The sequence below is a fragment of the Bombus fervidus genome, chromosome 3 (assembly GCF_041682495.2).
Source record: "Bombus fervidus isolate BK054 chromosome 3, iyBomFerv1, whole genome shotgun sequence".
NCBI classification, from domain to species: domain Eukaryota; kingdom Metazoa; phylum Arthropoda; class Insecta; order Hymenoptera; family Apidae; genus Bombus; species Bombus fervidus.
This window is the reverse complement of record NC_091519.1, coordinates 2,889,139-2,910,758: the sequence shown is the minus strand read 5'-3', so window position 1 is coordinate 2,910,758 and position 21,620 is coordinate 2,889,139. Positions and strand designations below refer to the sequence as shown.

The window sequence follows — 21,620 nt, the reverse complement described above, 5'->3', positions numbered from 1 at the left end:
AACACCGACCATCCTTTTATCTAAGAACCTGGGTAACTTTATCGACGAGTCCATTAACAGAGCAAACACGAGACCCATTTTTCTTACCGCCGCGTGTCCCAAAATTATTATTTTAATTAAAAAGTTTTTCGGCGCGTTAAATTGCTCATCGCATCCCATTGAAAAATCCCATCTGTTTAGAGAACGTAAAGATAGAAAAAATAGCGAACTTAGCGGTTCGTGAAATTGACTTGTGTATTGTCAAAATTTTGGCGTTTTAATGGAAAATTAGATGAAAATTTCGTTTCAACAAACTAGAATTCGTAGAAATAAATAGAAAATATGTGTTGTTTCGGTTAGAAGAAATATAATGTTAGTAATATAATAATCCATAAAACATGCGGAATGAAATAACGATATAAAAAGAGAAACTTTCACTTCCTTCATCGACTTTGGAAACGTTCGAAAACTCAGAAACAGTTTCTATTCGCATTTACCGAGTCATTGTATCTTCGAGTCACGAGTAGCAGCCCTTGCGTATTTCGTAGGGTAAGAATTTCGCTGTGATTAATGGTAACGAAAATTCAACTTGGTTCGAGCGACAGTAGCGATATTACTCACGTCATAGTTCGCAAACTCCGGCCCTCGGTAAATACAGATCGGGCGATTTTCTTTCGCTAGATTCCCGACGACAGCTGCGCCCAAGATTTCGCTACGAAGCCGCTCAGATTTCTTCTCGCATCGGCAAAATTTTTAGAGCGATTTACCGGTTCCAACTTCTTTTCGACGTGTAACCAAAAATATTTTTCAGATTATGAGACAGCCTGTCCAACGGTTTTCTATTATTAGGCCGTCTTTTTGTACTTTTCCCAAGTTTAACTAACGATAACCATTCCGTTGAATGGTCTTGAAATTTAAAAATGTGAAATTAGATATTGAAATATCGGGTGTGGACCTATCTCGGTTAATGGCGTTAACGTGTACTGTACCAAATACGAGGCGCATCCACAAAGATTAAAGCGAAGCAGAAATGTATTTTCAACGTCATTCTACGTACCTTAAACTAGTTTGCTACGTAATTTCTACCATTATTGAGACAGTTGTCATAACGGGACACCGGTTCATAAAATGGTGCCGCTAAAGAAGGTACCCAGCGCGAACATAACTTCCGAGATTTCAGGCGGTTTCGGACATAATTTCGTGGAGAAGTGAGCGTAAAATTTGTGGGAAATGAATGGAAAGTAACGAAGTTGTGTCACGTCGTTTGGTATTTCGCAAGTTATTATCACGCTGGTTGCCACTTTAGGTGGCATCGTTGTACGAAGCGCGCATACAAAAACGAGTGTTAGTACAAGTATCTCAATAAGAGTAAAGAATTACAATACATAGCAAAGAAATTTAAGGTATGTAGAATGTAATGAACATAAATTATTATAGATTCGGAAATAAATTTTGTGCTTTTCGTTAATAGCCAATCAGAAATTTCTGGACTACGCCTCGTAATAACAACGATAAACCTATGACCGTTACGTAATACTACTCTAAACAAGCCTCAATTATCAGCAAACAAGATGTTAACGCACATTCGCTGTTCGACCTCCTCGACGACGTTAATCCACGATATCCCGCGAATGATCGCAAATTATCCGCGAATGAAGCCTGATTCTCGGATCGACCAATCCGCATTGTCGCACGGCCAGAGAACCGCCTCGTGGGCTAATCAACGACAGTTTCATCTCCTTGTAAATTACTCGCAACCCTAATTTATCGCGGTGACCCACCAGCATCCCGGGGATCAGATGTTTATCCACTCACGTGTTCTGATAAAATCTCCAGACCCCTAATAACCCCTGACCCTAATTTAACATTCGAACCATGTTAGGCGAGGCCAAGCTCTCGCGCGAGTATGGTTTCGACTTGGGTTTAGCTTTTCCCTCCAGCGAAGACGAAACAGTTGATCCTACTTATAGGTCGGAACTTTGAAAGACTTATTCAACCCCGTTTATCTTCTAGATTCTAGTGGAATGGGATTAGACGGGACAAACGTGAAAATACTGATGAGTCGAGGTAACGTTCAACGTGTATAATAAATTGGTGAATGGTGCAGAATTTACGAATTCTTTGTATGTTTTTTCGTTTCTTCGATCATCGAGTTTCTATCGATGAATGCATGAACTTCGCGTGATTGTCAATGTCCCCTCCTCTCTTTTCACGAATACGTAAAATTTAAAAAATTCATTGCGAATTTGTCTCTTGTTTTTCTGATCATTTAAGAGAAACGAATTTTCATGTATTCGCGTATTTTACGTATTTTCCTCGCCCTACTGTCTAATTCGAACTTATTTCATTATACTCGTTACATGTTTTAATTCTTTGTTTGAAATATATTCGACAGGGAAAGATTCGAATGGGCGTGGAATTTGTGAAAATCGGCGTGAATTCCCTTTTTGTTTTTATAGTAAGCAACGTATTTGTTTCGTTGCATTCGTTACATGCTTCGATAAAATTGGAAAAGAACAAATTCCAATTGGTGTGGAATTTTCCAAATGTATTGTGAATTCCCTTTGTTTCCTTTTTGTAGAGTTTCACAGCAAATATAATTGCATTTTATTTCACCACGCCCACTGTATGTTTCATTGTAGTTTTCAAAATTTTCGATACACGCTCCTCTCTCATTCGCAACTTTTCAGATTACTAAACCATTGACTTCCAACGTTGCGCTAACGCAACATTTCACTCGCAATTTTTGTCAGCAAATTTACGGTATTGAACTTTGCCATTTCAGGTTGCAATAACAAAAGTAAGTTCCAAACATTTCCGTAACATAAATCGCACAATGTCTTGAAATCTGAAGAAATTGAGATATTTATAACATTAGGATAGACCAATGTTTTTTAAATAATGGGAATAATCTTTTTCTTTTTTCGTAGACCTGCGTATAATGTCTACTATCGTAATGTTCATATTTCGGCGAAACAGTATATATGTAATTTTATTTACGTTTTTCAATAACGTTGCGTTTGCAAAACTGTGGGATTAGTAGATAAAGTTCGAAGTATAGAGGAAAATGTGAGTGAGCAATCGAATACTTTTTGACAATTTCTTTTCGTTATATTAAAATTAAATTATTTCGTACACCAAAACTTCAAGGATTCTTTACCACTGGCGCTATTCGCAAGAGCTGCGTTGGAAATTGCCATTTGGAAGCCACTTCAACTATGAAAAATAAAGAGAGGAACTCGTTCGACTTTGCTTTCGAAAGGCAAACTGAAGTTGCGGTAGTGAAGTGAAACGACAATTCCATTGTGAATGTGATCACAAAAAATAGCGCTATAGAATATTTAACACAGGCTAGAAAAGAAAAGAAAACTGCCTCTGTACCACAGTCTCGCGTAACTTTCGAGTATAATCAAAATATGGGACACTTTATTTTGTAAAAAGTGGTGATGGTCTCTGTTTATAAATTTGGTTAACAGCGTTATTATAAATTCATGGAAAATACATGAACTCGCACATACTAAAAACATGTCGCGGCTAGAGTTTCCATCGTATTTAGCTACGACCTTAAGGAAATTCTGAGGATCTTCAGATTGGAAATGAATAACTTAAAAATTAGTCCAGAGGAAAGAACAAATTATGGTCGTACAGGGCATGCTACAACAGTTGGTACTTGAGCAAACAGAAGATGTAAATCGTGCAAAAGTACAGTTATTTATAAATATCGAAACTATAATACGCATCTCCACGCAAAATGTTTGGAACAGTTCCAATCTTCGAACTAATAATAGGAATATATACCTTAAAAGGCAAAAGTTGCATAAACGTAAAGTTTCGTTACACGAAAACTAGCGATTCGAAATTTATTTTGATAGCATTTATATTCTTTCTTATAAATAATAAATAGCTATATGTAAAAAACTTGCCTTGTCTCACTAATTGGTCTTTAATGGCCTAATAAACAGATCCACTATGTAGTAGCAACAAATTACTATATGTGTATTACACAATGTATTGCACAAGAATTTATTACTAACAACCGAACATTTGATTTTAAACTGCATTTTACCTTCTACACATTTTTACCTCATATCTCTACGAAGAAAAATGTGTGCCTCGCTCTACACAATCCACCAGAAAATTCGTGACATTTTTCATTTTTCTGTAGACTTCTTTGCCTTGTGTAAATCTGACTTACAGATGGCAAAATTCTCCGAGTAACTTCGCTCGCAGACTTACCATTGTACGCGCAGCTTTGTTTATACCAACTTTATATCGGTACTTTTTTCGTGACCTTAAAATTAGAGATGATGAAGTTGAGAGTTTCTGTAACAGGTGTGCATAATGAATGCGGGTGCAACTTTCGAAAAACTCATTCTATCTGGCCCATGAAAAGCAGTGAAAAGAGAAACCCATGACAAAAATTTGAACAACTCGACTCTGTTCTTTTTTCCCTTTATATTAAATGCTGCATGTGTCCTATGTCCCTTGTATTCTAGAAATTTCAAGAAAAATATAGCGGTAAAATACATGGAGATATTGGATTTGATCGATCGATAAGGATTCGCGCGTGAGAAGAGTTTCTTGACGGAGAAAAGCTAGAAAGAAGAATCGAAGAGATTGAAATAAATGTGACTACTTACTCGGCTTGCTACGATGCGTCTTCCGTGGCACAGCCGCTGGCAGCGCCAGAGCTATTAGGACGATAATCCACAGCCACCTCATAATTTCCGATTACGACCTGCAACATACCGAGCGACACCTTATTCAAGATCAAAGATCGTTAATAGCTTTGAAGTTTGAAAGAAGCTTGTATCTCTTCTCGCAGACTAATGACAGTTTCATGAAAGTTTCTCAAACTTAATATTTAATGTTAATTAATAATAATATTAATTTAATGTTATTTCATGGAAATTTATAGATTGTTTCGAGTGAAACGTTCGATACACTTCGATATTTGTCATCGTGTAATTTCTACATCGATACATTGAATCCGTTTGCGCGCTTTAATAGTAATGACTAGCTAAGCATGTAAATTAACTGCTCAAAAACTTACAAAAATTACATCGCTATATATTCGTTCACAATGCATCAACTAAATAGTAGACTTTTTAATGAAATTACACGTAATCTGTTCCGTCTTTGACGAAGGAAATTTATTCACGAAATTGAACAGATCGTTCAAAGAAATTCATTTGACAAATTGTAAAACTAAATTGTACCTCTTTCCAATTTATATTTCTAAATAGTACTTTGAATTTTCTCGGAGCTTTCGCTTCAAGTCGGTTGTATCACCGCGGGTGAGCTTATATTTTCGCAGGCGGCGAGGTGTTCATTAAAGAAAGCCTCTTACCGGGCTTCTTATCTCCGCCCTTTTCGCGACGAAACGGCACGGGCCTCGCTCGTATGCGCTTCAAATAGCCGAGCGTACGTGCGCGAAAACGGAATGACGTGCAGAATGAAGAGCGAGGCAGTCGGCCAGAAAAGAGCAGAAAATGAAAATAAGTGATCCAAAGACGACGCGACGTCAGGATAGAGAAAAGGGATTTACACGCGAGATTCTTTTACCTGTTTCCCTGTGTCAGATCTTCTTTCAATGATGCCGTATATTTTACATAAATAACCGTAAATAACCGTAAATAAGCTGGAACAGAGCACATTTCGTTTCAACTCTCTACAACAAAGCTACGTGACCCAAAAGCTAAACCGTATCTATCTACTTTCTGTATTTAGAAAAGTTCTACGGTTGTCTTCTTTTTAAAAGAAACCTGCTATATAATATATCATTTCGTACAAAATTGAAGATCTCGGGAAAAAGATACGATAAATACATTTTTATCGAGTTACGAATCTTCAACGGAGCGGTTCGACGTCCACGACTCTCAGAATACCAAGGAAAAAGATAGAAGATGAGTTCTATGATTGCAAATTTTATCTTTTGCTTGTTGCAAGAAAAGACACGATTTTATTACTCGCCCCAAACAACGACGAAAATTTTCAAATGCTAACGCGACAATAAAAGTGAAAAAGAGAAGATTCTATCAACATCGGGAAATAAAATTTCACTTGGTACTCGTGTTGAAATCGACATTGATCGCGGTGAATCGGCCGTGTAGCCGAGCTTTTCACGGGCGAACGCGCTTCTCATTAATCACGATTCTCCGCATCAGCGGGAAATTTCATTATTTCTCCGGAGGCGAACGCGTCCAATGCTGTGACAGCTTCGATGTCTGCCACACTGTATCAAACGCACAAACGAAGACAGATTGTGTTACCACTCGTCAAAATCGCCCAGAGCGCCAACACCGGCTAAAATCGAGGATTAACGCTAGCCTTTTTTTTTTTTTTTTGTTTTGCGCGAGCGAACAGCTCGACTACCCACCCGGAAAATCAGTCATCAGGTTATGAGCATCGAGCTGTGTGGACGGGACGCTCGTGGTCAGTAGCGTTGAACGAGTTGTTAACTGAATTTGGTTAATGGATTAAAAACGCAATGCGGAAGCTCTCTTAAAATTTATTAATCTAGTACAAGTCTTTATTACCATAAAACACTTTTTCTTTTTGTTGGAAAATTTTGTTCGTAATTTTGTACTTTAAACATATACGATGCCTATAAAAAGTACATCGTTGTATTTATCATAATATTTACATACTAGATAATTATATATTCATAGCATTTAATAATACTTCCACGTAACTACCAACAATTTGATACGATAAAAAATGAAATGTATAATCTGGTAAAAAATGCTTCTCATTTACATCGTATTCATTTAAAAAATTGCTGATTTCTAATTTATCCGAGATCCGAACAAATGAAACGTGTTAGGTTTCAGAAATTCTTGATCGTCGAAGAGATCACTCTTTCCACCAAACCAAATCCTCTCAGTTATCATACCCATATCTCCGTTATTCCCGCGTCCCTGAAACCAGCCGCTGCTATCAAACTCTTTATCCGTGCTTTACATTCACCTGTCCCAATACACCTATATAACGATATCTCGAACATTATACGCCCGTTTATTCAGCAAACTGGCGTAGGAATCGTGCATACCGATGGAACGAAAAAAAAAAGAAGGTTGAAATTCTGCCAAATACCAAGCGCTTAAGGTATCGTTACATATTCGGGGCAACTATCGATGTAGGGAATCGAGTCGATACCTGAGCAAATGGTTCATGAGTCCGTATCGTGTCTCGATTTCAGGCCCGAGTGATCAGAAAGCCGATAGAAAAAGGCGAAAAAGGGCGAGGAGTAAGAGCCGCGTATCTGCTCTATATCTTAAACCACTTTGCATTTGCTCTATACGGGGTACCATCGTCTTTCCGGATGGCTGAAAAGGGTGAATTCCGCCGGAGAAAATGAAAACGGAAGGTATAAAAGCGTCTGCACACGGTCCATAGGATGGGGGCGCTGGAGAACGAAAAATATCTTTGACGTTCGATCTTGAGGATCTTGCGCCTGGTGACTTTGTTGCAGATACTCCACTATCTTAGGTGCGCGCACGTGAGAGACTGGCGACTTAGTAAAAGAGATATTAATGTGGTGGTTTATGACGTAGATGTGAGAGCAGGATAAAGTTAAATTCGGTAAAACAGAATTTAAGATTAAGTTCTAAATTATATCATAGACATATCATATAGTTAGATTCGAATTAGAATACCGAGTGGTCTTTCGAGATGAGAAACTTCACGATAAAAGAAATCGTGGCGCAACATTCCGACGATCAACGTCATTAGCACGTGTTAAAATCTGAAAGGAGTGTTCACGTTTCAAAAATTCAACGATCTATTTCCTTATTTACTTTTCGCAACGTGTGAAGAGTGATTATTATTTCAAAACAAGTTGGAGTTCTAACACTACTTTCGAAGGTTTCGGTGAGTAAGAAGCAGAAGTTTTAGAGTTTGGAACTCTATCTGTCTTCCTATGCGAAATTGGAAGATTAGAGGTCTCGTGATTGTATAGTTTTGAATTAGAGAGAGTTACGGAGTTCAAGATTGCAAGGTTCGGAGTTTTAGGGGTTTGGTTTATAGAGTTTCGAATTGTGAATTCGGAAGTATAGAATAGAAGATGTAAATTCATCGCAGATGAAGGACGTTAATTTCACAGAATACTAATAGTGGTTTCTTACCATGTTTTATCTGCTTCTTAATCGGAATTTTTTCCCTTTTATTTATATTTATTCTTAATATCGACATATTTGTAGTATCGAATTAACTATAATTGTTAGTGCTTGGAAAAACAAGTTATGGTTATTCGTATCATTATTATAAGCACCTACATTCAACACTTTGAAAACGAATTATTTAATAAGCAAAATTTTCAAGAACACGAATTGATGAAAATTAAACAGTCGAATAAAAGGCAATTGTAAAGTACGTTGGCTTGATATTATTCGTAAACAATCATCGTGTGTTTTACATTAAACTAATCATACATAAGGATGTAATTGATAATGGAGACTAATATAGTTGATAATAAAATTAATATGTAAATGATAATGATAGAGGGAGCAAAGTGAATAAGATTTATTGGAAGCTGTACGAATACGTGATGTATCTGCTTCATTTTATCGGAGAAACTAGACGTTGCGTCACATCGAATTTTAGTAGTAAAGCTAGGATAGGTTCAGCCATGTTCGACCATAACTAATGTTAACTACTAAAACTATTATAACGTATCTTCGTGTTTAAGTTTGGATTGGATAACAAATAAATTATTATGTAAGAGATTAACGAAAAGTAAGTATATATGACAATTGTACATTTTAACGTTAACATTGTTTGGAAAATTTAAAGTATGTTGGAAAATAATTTTTGGAATAATCTTTGTTTAATATTGGTAATACATTGTTATTCAAGCTATTGCTTAACAATATTTTTAAAATCTGTATCGATAATTATATTTAGCTAAATGTTTAAGATGTAGTTTAACGATTAAGTAAACTCCTAATTATAAAGTATATTATAAACTTAATTATTGCTTTTACTTTATTAAACGTACAAATTTAAATGTTTCAATATGGAAATTTGCGCAATATTTATTTGTTTATTTATCATTCGATACATGAAACGCGTGACACGTATAGATTGCAAGAAAACCGTACAGCGTGACGAGTTATTGATCATTAAAATATTTGCGAAACACCGTGTTGACATGCTTCGATAATGCAACAACGCATAAACCAATCACATACGTTAATAATGAAACGTCCAGGTCGTAGAAGTTGTAAACGTCGATCAACAAGTACTTATTTTCACTAATTAACGAGTTTCAAATCTCTAGATTCAAACCTCCGATCGAAGCAAACATTTGTAACTAAGCGATCATGCTCTGATTATATGTAGTTACGTTATGTACGTTATGTGTCAATCATTATTTAAATCAAACTTAGTCAAAAATAAGTAAAATTAAATCATTTTATAATTAAATAACAAACGATTAAAATATAGTTTCGAAGTGTTCAAGCGTGTTATTCGTATTAAGAAAAATCAATCTAATTTAGCTGGTAACGAGAAGGAAAAACTTTCAATTTTGACAGTTACAGCGGAATGGTTAAACGACACGAGTCGGTAGCAACATATACACGGTAGGGTACGTTGCTGGTCGTTATCAGCAGAATTTCAGCATCATTTGCAAAATTAAACGCAAACATTCACGAACTCTACACAGAAATTTTGAGCGAGCGTTATTTCGCTCGTTTTTGTTCGGCAAGCTGCAGATGGATTCTGTGTGCGATACGAGTACTTGAATTTATTACTACTTAAGCAAATTGTAAAATTATACGTTTCTTCTAGCTAGAAACACAGAAATATCTCGTAAACAACTTTTATACTGATACAATATTATAACTGGTGTTATAACTGAACGATTAAAGCTAAATAGAGATTTAGTTTATTCTGCAATTAACTTGCGAAATAAGAGTAAAACAGAACTGTAATTTATTACGAAAAGAAATTCTACGAATACAAATGTATAATTTCAACGTTCGAGACTGATAAATAGATTGGGCATGAGAATAAATCTATCCTAATCTGAGGAATTTCAATCACCTTCCTATCTCGAATCATTTCTCATAAAACTTCACAGAACTTCAGAATTTCAACGAATTTACATATTCCCAACGTGTATAAGTTACCAGTGATCCACGATACGTTTTCATTAAGTGGAGAGAAATGCCCTTTACCTCGATATCGAACTAAAGCGAAAAAAAAAAAGGTTGAACTGAAACGAAGTTACTGTAATTGTCGGGTTTCTGTAATCGAGTATAGCAATGAAACTTTTTGACCCAGTTTTAACGTTCTATCCAAGGTCTTAAATTTAACAGCACATTCGAAGAGTTAGAAAGAGCCATCAAACCAAGGTAATGACATTCTGAACGAACAGAGGCGCTAGCTTACCCTTTAACTATACATATTATAGAACCTCTGTACTAAAATTGAAATCTAAATAGCATCAAAGCAATTTCACCCTTAAGCAATCGCAATCTTTAACAGCTGTTTTAAGGACTATTACGTATTTTAAATCTTTTACAGATTATTTGAAACATTAATTTTAACGACGAATCCGCCAGTTTAATCCTTACGTGCATGTAGTTAAACCGCGGTTATCAATCAATCACTTAAGTAACAGTCAGAACAATAAGTTTCTAACAGCCAAGCCAGTCCGTTGTTTAATCAATCAGGATCGGCATTACCAAGAAACAATCAGACTTCGACGTTAAACCATTAAATCCATGTTTCTCGTAATAAATTGGTTTCAGTTGCAAACAATTTCTAGATTGGCTGATTACTTCAGATTAGGGCGAAACTATGCCCTAAGTTCGTCGCCAATTTCTTTGAATGTAAAAGGGAATCTCATATTCATTGGCAACTCGCTGTAACGAGGTAATCGAAACAGTCCGTTCATCTCGTATCGCCCTTTTAGCAGAGAACATTGAGAAGACGTAGGAAAAAAGGAGAGATACTCCGTCTGGAGAGGAAGACGAGTTGAAGGAGTAGAAGGAAGATCCCCGAGGAAATCCGGCTTCGTCAAAGAAACCCGGTAACATCTATTAAGACCTTTGTCGCATGACTCGCATTTTTATAACCGAATCGACGTGGTTGAAACCCGATTTCATCCCCCGTTGGCTTTTGTCAGACAAAGGGATTGAGATTGCTCGACGATGCACATTATAACAATATTCGTGTACCGTAGAGATTCTAAGGAAAGATACGAATTCTAAGGAATGATCTTTGTCACTGAGGAACTTTATAAAATGGTCAATTTTACAAATACCTAAAATCGCTCTATCAATTCTTCTTTCTTTCAACCAATCGTAAAATTACAAGTATTCGTCGATATATTAGTCTGCATATTTTCGAAAGCTGCTCAATCGTGAAAGAGCTTAATCTTTGTCCATCCTTATAACTCTGAGTACGTTTTCAACTTTACGTATAAAAGGAAAATATTGCTATCCAATTCTCAAGAACGTTGAAGCGAAAGAGAAGAAAGATGTGTGAGAGAAGCACGAGTGAAACCGGCCATAAGACTCAGAGTTAACGAGGAATAACGAAAGAGACCAAGTCGCAGGTTTCCCCTCGGGTGTACCCGGAAATCCGGGCATCGGAACTTTTTCCAATGTCGCGTACCGCTAAAATATCGGTCAAATAACATTTCTCCCTCATTCCTGTTACCTTTCACCAAACGACCATTAATTCGCGGGGAGAGGCTGCTTCCAACTCGTTCGAGGAGAGAACCTCCTATTTCCCGATACTGACCCTTCTTCTCTCCACCCCCTCGTTTAAAAACCCTCTTCTCGCTTCCGCAGCTTCAAAATCCGCCTGATTCAAGTGTCTATTTCCTCTCTCTCTCTCTCTCTCTCTCTTTGTCTCTATTTCTCTCTCTCTCTCTCTCTCTTTCCATCCAAGCGGCGAATTCATGTCGCTGCAGACGATCGAACGAATACCATGCGACCGCTATGAATTCGTAGAGGGGCGAAGGCGAAGGGATGATAGCGAGACCGAAGGTTGAACTCAACGACCGCTTTACATCATCCGGAATACCGCTTCAGGCCAGTCCGAATGGATATAGAAGCAGCCCAGCTGTTTGATTTCTTTTGATTTACTCCGAAACTAGAAGGTAGAGTAGTCTTTCGTGTTTTCGTGGGTTCGGTACGAAGGCGTTGAGCGTTGTATATTAGTATATAGATGACTTTTTTCGAACCTTCCCTCGGATGTGTTTTCCCAAATAAACGTGTTTTCTAGAGAGCTTATTCGTTTTATTAGTACAGTAGTTTTGAGGGGTAAAATGTTGTAGAATATGGCCAAGTCGTGAAATCGATAGCTTGTTGCCCGTTGGAGATTATATATTGTTGCCTGTTAAAGGTACCAATATACTATTTGGATTAACATTTCGAAACTCACATGCCATTATAGTACAAGTCCATAGACTATCCAGTTATAGAACTAAAATATAAAAAGTATTGTACAGCCGTCTTGAAAAAGTGTTCTGCCACTATGGATTAATACTAACACGTAAAATTCACTTTCTACCATTATATTATAATCTTCTAAAATTTTACTAAATCTTCTAAGAACTTATTGATCGAACCTTCTATGTAAAAATCAAGGATATTCTTAGGCATTAAGCAGATCAGAGGTGTACTCGGACTAATTTTATACATCCCCTTTACGGCTGATATTACGAGCAGTTAATAGATTCTTGAAGATTGGTTGTATAAAATAAAGTTTAAAGTAAACGTCACTAAATATAAACGCGTAACGTTCACCTTGAAACGAAGAGTGAAACGTCAAAAGACTAATTAAAAGGCAAATAATACCAAGATTTTGCGTACGAAGACAGTCAAATATTTGGGATTACATTTAGGCTCTAAATCGATGCGAAAGGAGCACATTATCGCAAAAGTTCGCCGATATATAAAACACCGATTACAAAGGAGACAAATGGCATGGATGATTGGCAAAAGATCGAAGCATAATAAATAAATTACAGCTCTATAAAAGTATAATAAAGCCAATTTGGGTGTACGATATACTACTATGAGGAATGATGGCGAAGAGCCATATTACCAAACTTGAAGCCCAACTCAATTATGTCACGTTCAATCGTTGGTGCTGCATGGTTTTTTAGGAACGAAGAAATAAGGAATAAGGATAATATCGTCACCGTAAGGGAGAAAATACTCAAGGCATTCGACAATTATTAAAAAGGCATAAAAATGCACGTTAATCCATTAGCCAATAATACATCCGATCGATATATCCCACGCAGGCTTAAAAGAATACACCTTACAGCCCTAATAAACAAGTAAACATCTGCAAATAACTCACGTAAATTGATCTTAATGAGAATGACGTTATCACAATGGAGACATCGTCGTCGTGGTATTTTGCCACATTTAGAACAATTTGGCTAATGTCTACTGACAAATTGCAAGGTATACAAGAGATACATAAAAGAGGACAAAAATTTAAATTAACTGGCGGCACTTAAGGTGAATTAAAAATTTCTCTGTTTCATTTTATACAGTACAGGCGCACGCAACTGGCTGTTTCTATTTTTAATCCTTACATTATATTTTTTCTTTTTTCCTTTCTTTTTACCGTCATAAATCCTTTTTTTTACGTCGTTGCATTTTTCTTCTTATTTCTGGAACTTTTTCTCTGCGTCTCCTTACACCTTTTTATCGTTGAAATTCTCTTGTCGGTGATCTTGCGTAGGTTTTCATTGGTGAAATCCCTTTTCCGTGCCAAGCATTATTTTTTATTGCCCGTCTCCCCTTCTCGCTTGGATCCCCTGTTGCTAGAATCTCTGTCTGGTATCCTGCGGCTGAATTGCTTGACCGAATGTGAAAACTTTGTGAGTTAGGACCTGGCCATATCGCAGATGTTTGTATTAGCTCTCATAAATTTTGTATAAATATCTTAACTCCCAGAACAATATCCTTTTCAAAATGAAACTTCAAACTTGTCTTTCGTTCCAGTATTCCATTAAAGTTTGAACTACACAATTATTTAAATTACGGACAGGTTCGTACTATTAATAATCGTGCAAACTTAAATTTCAAGATCACTACTGCTTATAACGAATGAAAATGTAACTCAAAGCAAATTTCATTAGCACTACCGCAACTTTCTTCTCTGTAATTTCAAACTTTTCAAACGAAGAAATTATCAATTCGACATAAAAGGTCAGACATTACTTAAAATTATGAAACTCTTTTCACGAAACAGAAGCGTGACTGGACTAAGGACATATTGGAAAACATAGCAAATAAAATTAGAAATAACTTTGAATTTCAGTAGTAACTGAAATTTGAAACATTGTATTTTACATAAACGATATGGCTATTACCGACGAATTTTCATAAACGTTAGGCGAAATTAGAAATTTCCCATAAACAAGCAGTTAAATATAACTTCATTTTATTCGCGTGGTACGAAAGATTATAAGTGTAATTACTATGAAAGATGTATCATTCCACGATCATTTCGCCTCGTCAACTTCTTCTTTGGCACGACATTTCATGGAATTATTGTACAGAAGAAACACGAACGTACCGCGACTTTTGCTCACAGTTCCTTGACTTTCTGGGATAGACGAAAACGTAGTCAAGTTTCTTCTCCAGAGATTTATGTGTTGTCCCGAACTACGATACGAGCGTGCTCATTCTCGTCTGGTCTTTCAACTACTGTTACGTGAAATGAATTATGACGCGATACTTCGGATACGAGCGTGATCGTTCGATATCGTTTGAATTCAATTTTATATCTCGATGTAACTTTAGTACTAATAGAAACGTATACGTGCAAAGAAGAATGAGCGATAAAGGAAGCTTAATACAACGAACAATCGAAAGAGATTCGGATATGTACATATATTTATAAAGCTTTTCACGATTAAAATAGAAAAACGGTACTGGAGAAATTCAAAGGACAAATGGCTCGTAAACTGCAACCCTTTCCTTCTTTAATCCACAGAAACCGCGTCATAAATTCGACTTTACTTTACTGGTCGTAGCACTTCGAATCACGCCATAAATGTTTATAAGAGAGCTTAAATTTTCCAACGAGCAGACTTTATGTAATTCTTACGTAAAATTAGCGTAAGTTTGAAACTAAAGCGATGTTTTACGATCAGTGTAGTTTTATAGCAATTCGCTGACGCGAACTGTAATCGACCGGGTACTTTTTTGTTCGCAAAAATGGCGATCAGTCGCGAACGGTGATATTTTCTGACAGCGAGGTGTGTTCTTTCGAAACAGCAACTGTGTCGAATGATTTATCGCCGGAGTGAAACACGTCAAAGAAAATCCGCGGAGATTTAGTATTTCGATTTAATGTGATCGAATGCTTTTATCGAAGTTGTTTTTGGTGTATCTTTCGAAATGATCGAAGTTTCCCGATGAATATTTCACTTAACAGAGGATTGGATAAGGAATCGATTTTATATAGGTATGGAGAAGATTCCAATGCTGTGAAGAATGAATTAAGCAAACGACACAGGGTACTCAACTTCTCTCTGCAATACGTAGAAATAAAAAAGAATGTCTTTTATAAAAAATACAAAATGGCAATAAACTGATTTTTTCCTAAATTATGAGAAAAATACGAGATGGCTGTGGACTGCCAATTTCATTATGCAACGTGAAAACGAGTATCAGGATGACAGATTCACCTGATGTAATATTTTATTATATAAGTTAATGGTCGGTCTCGATTCGCAACATTGTTACAGCGCTCGTAGAATTTTCTGGGCCCTACATTTTTATTCCTGTGAATGTAGAGGAACAGCAAAGGATATCTATCGACGTTCGATGGAATAACCATTCACCGTGGGCACAGTCGAGCAAATATTCCTAGAAACGATCCCTTGTTATGCAAACACGCATGGAGAGTAATCCGATGGAATAAGCCCTGCTGGATTGTTAGACGCGACAATAATGATGTCTGAATAGTAGAAAAAAAATAGAGACGTCGAGAATATGATTCGAAGGAACGTAAAATAATTCGACACGTTTGTACGTTCTCGTTCTTGCCCGCTTTCGTCGCGTTTTAGTCGTTACGACTCGTTAAGCTGTCATTAAAAGCAAAAAGAGCGAAAACCCAATCTGAAAAATTTTGCAATAAAAAGTAAGAAATATATCTCAAATGAATATATCAAACTGCACTAAAATCACAGTAAATTATTCGAAACAATGCATCCCCGCGTGTTAAAGGCCTTTGATCAGAGTCCAAATAAGCAAAAACAACAGAATATATCGTTATCTATGATACGATCCCCGGAAACAACGTGTAACGGATTTATGTGGCCCATACTGCTGGTCGCAATGATAACGCTGTCAAAATTCATCGTTTTCTCGCGACGCGAGATAACGCGTCGTGTCCGGCTTTCAGGAAACCGTGGATGGGATTCGACTGTCGCGAAACGCGCAATTACCCAGCTTCTATACAGGGTAAACAGCGTGTAACTTTCAAATAGAACATAGCAGTTAGACCGATGTTATGTTCCTGTGAAAATGTTGCATTCGCTACAGCGATTTCGCGTAGTTGTTTCGCTATTAAAATTACATCCGAGAACGACGCATATTACTCTTGGCGGAAGAGACATATGTTGTTATTACATCTTGTATGTATACCTTGAATTATTTCATTTTTACATTTCTAACGCTATATAGAGAATTATAGATGCTAGAACGTTCTCCTGCTAGAACAAGACATAAACATTAAATGCAATTAAACATAAACAAGAGTGGTTTTTATTATGAGTTTTTTAATCGCCAAAGCCCAAGATATTTCAAAGTCAAATTTTCACCAAGCTCTACCTTCGACCACGCCACTAAAAGAAAGTGTTTTGAACCAGCGAAGAATTCTCAAGGAATTTGTAGATAACTCCGTTGGCGATGGGAAAAATTCACCAGTGAAACAAGTATCCGAGAGTTCCAGTCAAACGCGTTTCAGCGCAAACGAAGGAGACGAAAACATTTATCCCTTAGAGACTCGGGGGATCGTTTCAGATTCGCGGCGTGCGAGCAATTCGTGGCGTCGGTATCGCACACGCGCTCGCGTGTTTCTTCAATTTTCGTGTATGTATGCATGCGCTGGGACGCGGCGAGCGAGGATTTTATAAGGGATTTTATTCATTCCGAGCGAATTCCTCGCGGTAAAGGGTGGCCTGCAAGCCGACAGCGAGCTGTTTCATTCACATTTTAACACGAACCGCTAAAGGTATTCCCTTTAGCGAACCTCTCGTTCTCGTTTTCTCTCCTCCTTTGTCTCTGTGAGCAAGACGAAATGGACTAATCGTAACGTGTTAGCCGTTTTCGGAGAGTTTCGTTTTACCCTTCGTGAATTATTGTTATCGGACAAAACGGTTCTTAATATTTTAACAAAACTTCGAGCAGAACGTTGAAACAAGAAATCACGCATATTAATCGTTTCATATCGTCCACGAACTTAAGAAACGTCTTAATGACAGAAAAATAGAATTATGTAAAAGACTTGGAGAAAGAAGCGGAATAAATTGCGCAGTATACGATATGAACCTACTCTGGAAATACCAAATAACGAAATACCAAAAGAAAGGCATGCAATTTTGCAAATTTTGCCAATTATACCGTCATTTGTTTCTCCGATTGGCAGTCGTTTCGTTCGTTGCATCGACTGTTGAAACGGGGGAAACGTTCAGGACGCTACAATATAGGGAAGAACACTGCAGGCGAATCTGTTTTTCATATTGGAACAGTCACGTTCCTCTGCGAAGGTATTATTACAACCGACATGCCACTGTCTGCAGCACAGCCTCGTCGCTCCTCTCCTGCAATTTGCTATTCAACCTGGAGCCCCTGTTTGCCGAATAGTTTGTCGAATACGTGTACGTCCGCGCCTGCAGTCTGATTGGCTGTATGCGCAATTGCATCAGTGCCTGGCGCTCTTCGCCCAAGACGCATCACAAACTAGTTTCCCACACGTAAACCGCCGTTTCGCGATTTCCTTTTGACCGAGATGAGGAGAGGATTACTCCATGAGAGAGGTATTAACGTAGAAGCGAGTGGTATTGCGAGTGGCAATTGTGGCTCATGACGATTTGCATGGCAAGATCGTTAACGCCATTCCTAGTCCAGAGGCGTATTAATTTAAGGATTATATAGATACGTTTAATTTAATTGCTTAGGGAAAAACGGTTGATCCGACGAGAGTAAAAGTGACACGATACTTTGATACTCGATATGCTATCAAGTAATTCGTTGTCGATGTGATATCGAGTACACAATATGATCGATATGCCGATATCGTTACATTACCTGGCTTTGCTTTACAATGAACGAATTTTCTCATTTTTTGTACGACTAATATAATTTATTGGAGCAGATTACTATTGTAAGCTCACGCTGGAAAAGATGTGATTTTTAAAACGTTGCATCTTAGATGATTCAAATAACCCTACCTTATCCCCTCAAATCATCTTTACCCACGAAACAAGTCTGTTTAAGATCGCCAGCGAAGACTTCTACGCGTAAACACCAACCTATCGCAAAATAAACGATTCTCTGTCTCGGTCCTTGGAGATTTCTACGCCTTGCTTCTGCCTTTAACGGTACTGCACACGACGGAACTACAAAGGCGACAGGCAAAACTCGTTAAGTCAACGCAACGGTCTCAACCATCGGTTTCACAGTGTAACGACGGTAAACTCGCGACTGTATTAGCCGAAACGACGTCGATAAACATTTGTAGATAGAGTTATATTTCAACGACAACGAGCGAACCAGAAGGGGTAGAACGAGTGGGAAAACGTCTTTACCCAGTTCCTAGGCGGCAGTATCGATTGTGCAACTTGGCTCGGAACTACTTTAAAAGTTTCCACCGCGGTACTCTTTCGTTCCTGGAGACTCTCAACGCTCGACTCTTCGTACCTGTACTCTCGGACTGGTCCCTTTTACGCGATTACACCCCCGTTCGTCGCGATTCTCACCAACTCGAACCACCACCAACACCGAATCAGAGTTGTGGAGATCGCAATTCGCTTTGGATTCTTTTCGATTTCTTAATGGAGACTCGAGTCCATTTCGATATAGAGGAGAGTCGTGCAGTACCGACCGCCCTAAAGTTTGTTGTTGTATCTTTGCTTAGAGTGGGTAAAAATAAAAATTTAAAAGATGAGTTTATAATATACTTATGGAATTTGATAGAAGGAAGAAAATTAATTCTGTGAAGTTCAATAATAAGAAGTAACAATTTCCAAGAGTAAAACCGTTGTAATTGGTTAGAAAAGAAAGATAGTCGTCCAGTACGGGCCAATTACTTAATCAGTAGATTTTTTGGTCTGAATGATTAATAACGTTGAAAAAGGACACTCCACACAAATCACACGTAAAATAATTAATATTTTCTTGGTCTATGCATTCGAGGTTTGCCCAGTCTTCACATTCGTCGTTCTTGGGACATTAAAAGCCTCAGCCTGTCTCTCGGTAATTTTATTCTCAAATAGTAACTCAAATAGTAGCGGCATTTGTGTTCTTTTTTCTGCGTTGGAATTTCATTCGCGACATTTTTCTGCGGGAAAAATAGAAGGAAGATTAAATGAACATTCGTTAACTTTAGTTACCAACGGATTGAGCTTACAGATAAAAAAAATTTGGACCATACTAGTCGACGGCTAATTGATTGATACTGGGCGGTAAACACGTAGAAACGTTTAGGATTATAGTGTATATAATTTACAAAGAAAGTTACAAAACTGGAGCTTGTAATTATACAGCTACTTAGTAGACTAGATATGGAAAAATATCATTTACTTACTTGAGAAACAAATTATCAGCTCTAGAAAATAACTTTTAACACTTGGAATACCAACGTATACGTTTAACGTGTTTGAACAGCGAAAACAATATATCTTCGAAATAGATTACGCGTGAATTGTTATAGTTATTTGATTATATTTATAAAAGTGCCAATATTTGGTGAAAAAGTCGGAACTAATCTTGGTCGGTACTAGACTTGGTCTTCCTTATCTATAATATGTATACGTAATTTTTATAGAGATAAATTCAAAATTTAAAAAACTGGAAAGAATAAAAATATTTCTGTACAGCGTATGGTAAATAAATAAAATGTTTAACAAATAAATAAATATTTTTGTGTACATAGTATCGATAAATGTCGAACATCAGAAAATGTCAAAAAATATTACGCTCCCGTTCCCTCTGCCATTCTTTGTGTTATTTCATCGCGTTATTTCACACACAAACTAGTTTTAAGATAAATATTTTTATTTGTTTATTTTATTTATTTATTTACGGGATAAACCGTTTGACATAACAGCTTAACGTAGAAGACAAAAGGAAATAAAGAAAAAGAAAAAAATAGAAAAGAGGAGAAGATGCATATGTACGAGAAAGAAAAAGAATGAGAATAAACATGTAAGAAGTAACGAGACAGAGACACGGTATAAAAATGTAAAAAAAGCTTACGACACAACATTGTCATAGTGTTAAATATACTATAGATTGGCCGAAAATATCTAAGCTCGTGTGGCAAGAATTTACGTGATTGACTATGCGATTTATACAATTATAGTAACCGTATAGTGTTGTGTATGAAACAGTAAATGACTTCTTAAGCTTCTTAACACTGGTACATCGAGGAAGAGTAACAGCATGATATCCAAATAGTCGACAATACTTTTAGCTATTTCGCTAATGAAAACTATATCAGACATAATTGTTCTCCTGTTCAGTGTCGGAAGATTTAAGTTATTAAGGACATTGTCATAATTGTGACAATCAAACGGTATCTGATATTCGCTACTTTTGGCTGGACAGCCTTAAGAATTTCTGATGAACATTCTCCATATTATGACTGTGAGACATACAATTTTAAAAAATTGTTTACAATGAATTAACAACGTTATTATACCAATATTATTATTAAAACGTTAATTGTCCATAATTATTTGTTTTATGAGGCATATGAGAAGTATTTCTTATACAGTACGTCTACGATTCTCTCTTATTCGATTCAAGCTAAGAACCTTGAAACTCTTGAAATACGCTGCAAATATCGTCCACAGAATATCAAGAATATAAAGAGCCTCGGCTTACGATGTTTTCCTCCAGCCATACTTTATCAGATATTCAGAAAAGAACTCCAAAGACCAAACAGAACGCAGTTCATTTAAAACACTGTCGGCCTCGCGATCCTCTCCGTAACAATAAATTTAAACCTCCTTACCAAGGGAATGTCGCGTAACTTACAGAACAATGCCAGACCTCTTCCACAAATTTCACATACATCCTTCTCCGTAGAAACCACTGAAACTTAAACTGCCCTACACTCCCAATACTCCATACGTTACTTAACTACGAATATCCGTGCACGTTATTCTCCTTTATTTTCGAGTCACATGTCGCAGTAGTTCTCAGCATTGAATCCCTTATGCATTACTTCATTTCTATTTTACTTCTCTTTCTAAAGATTTTTCTTAGATCGTCTTACTATCGTATTAACGTATCATCTCATCCATCATAGAATTCTGTCGAAGATAAATTAGAAGAATGAGTTCTTCTTAGACATTTAGATCTTTACATTCATATGTAATTAATGTTCTTGTGATACACTGGCAAAAATAGTATCTATATTTCCGG

At 36.9% G+C, this 21,620-nt stretch overlaps 1 protein-coding gene across 4 annotated transcripts in view; it reads right to left on the bottom strand.

The window, feature by feature from the left end:
• LOC139985916 (cysteine-rich secretory protein 2) overlaps positions 1–21,620 on the bottom strand; it is a 93,747-nt gene that overhangs the window by 24,328 nt on the left and 47,799 nt on the right. For all 4 annotated transcript variants that reach the window (XM_072000811.1, XM_072000810.1, XM_072000812.1 and 1 more), the window contains one exon: positions 4,620–4,717. In XM_072000811.1, the coding sequence (XP_071856912.1) occupies positions 4,620–4,701 (82 nt within the window). In that variant the 5' untranslated portion in view covers positions 4,702–4,717. The remainder of the gene's footprint in view (positions 1–4,619; positions 4,718–21,620) is intronic.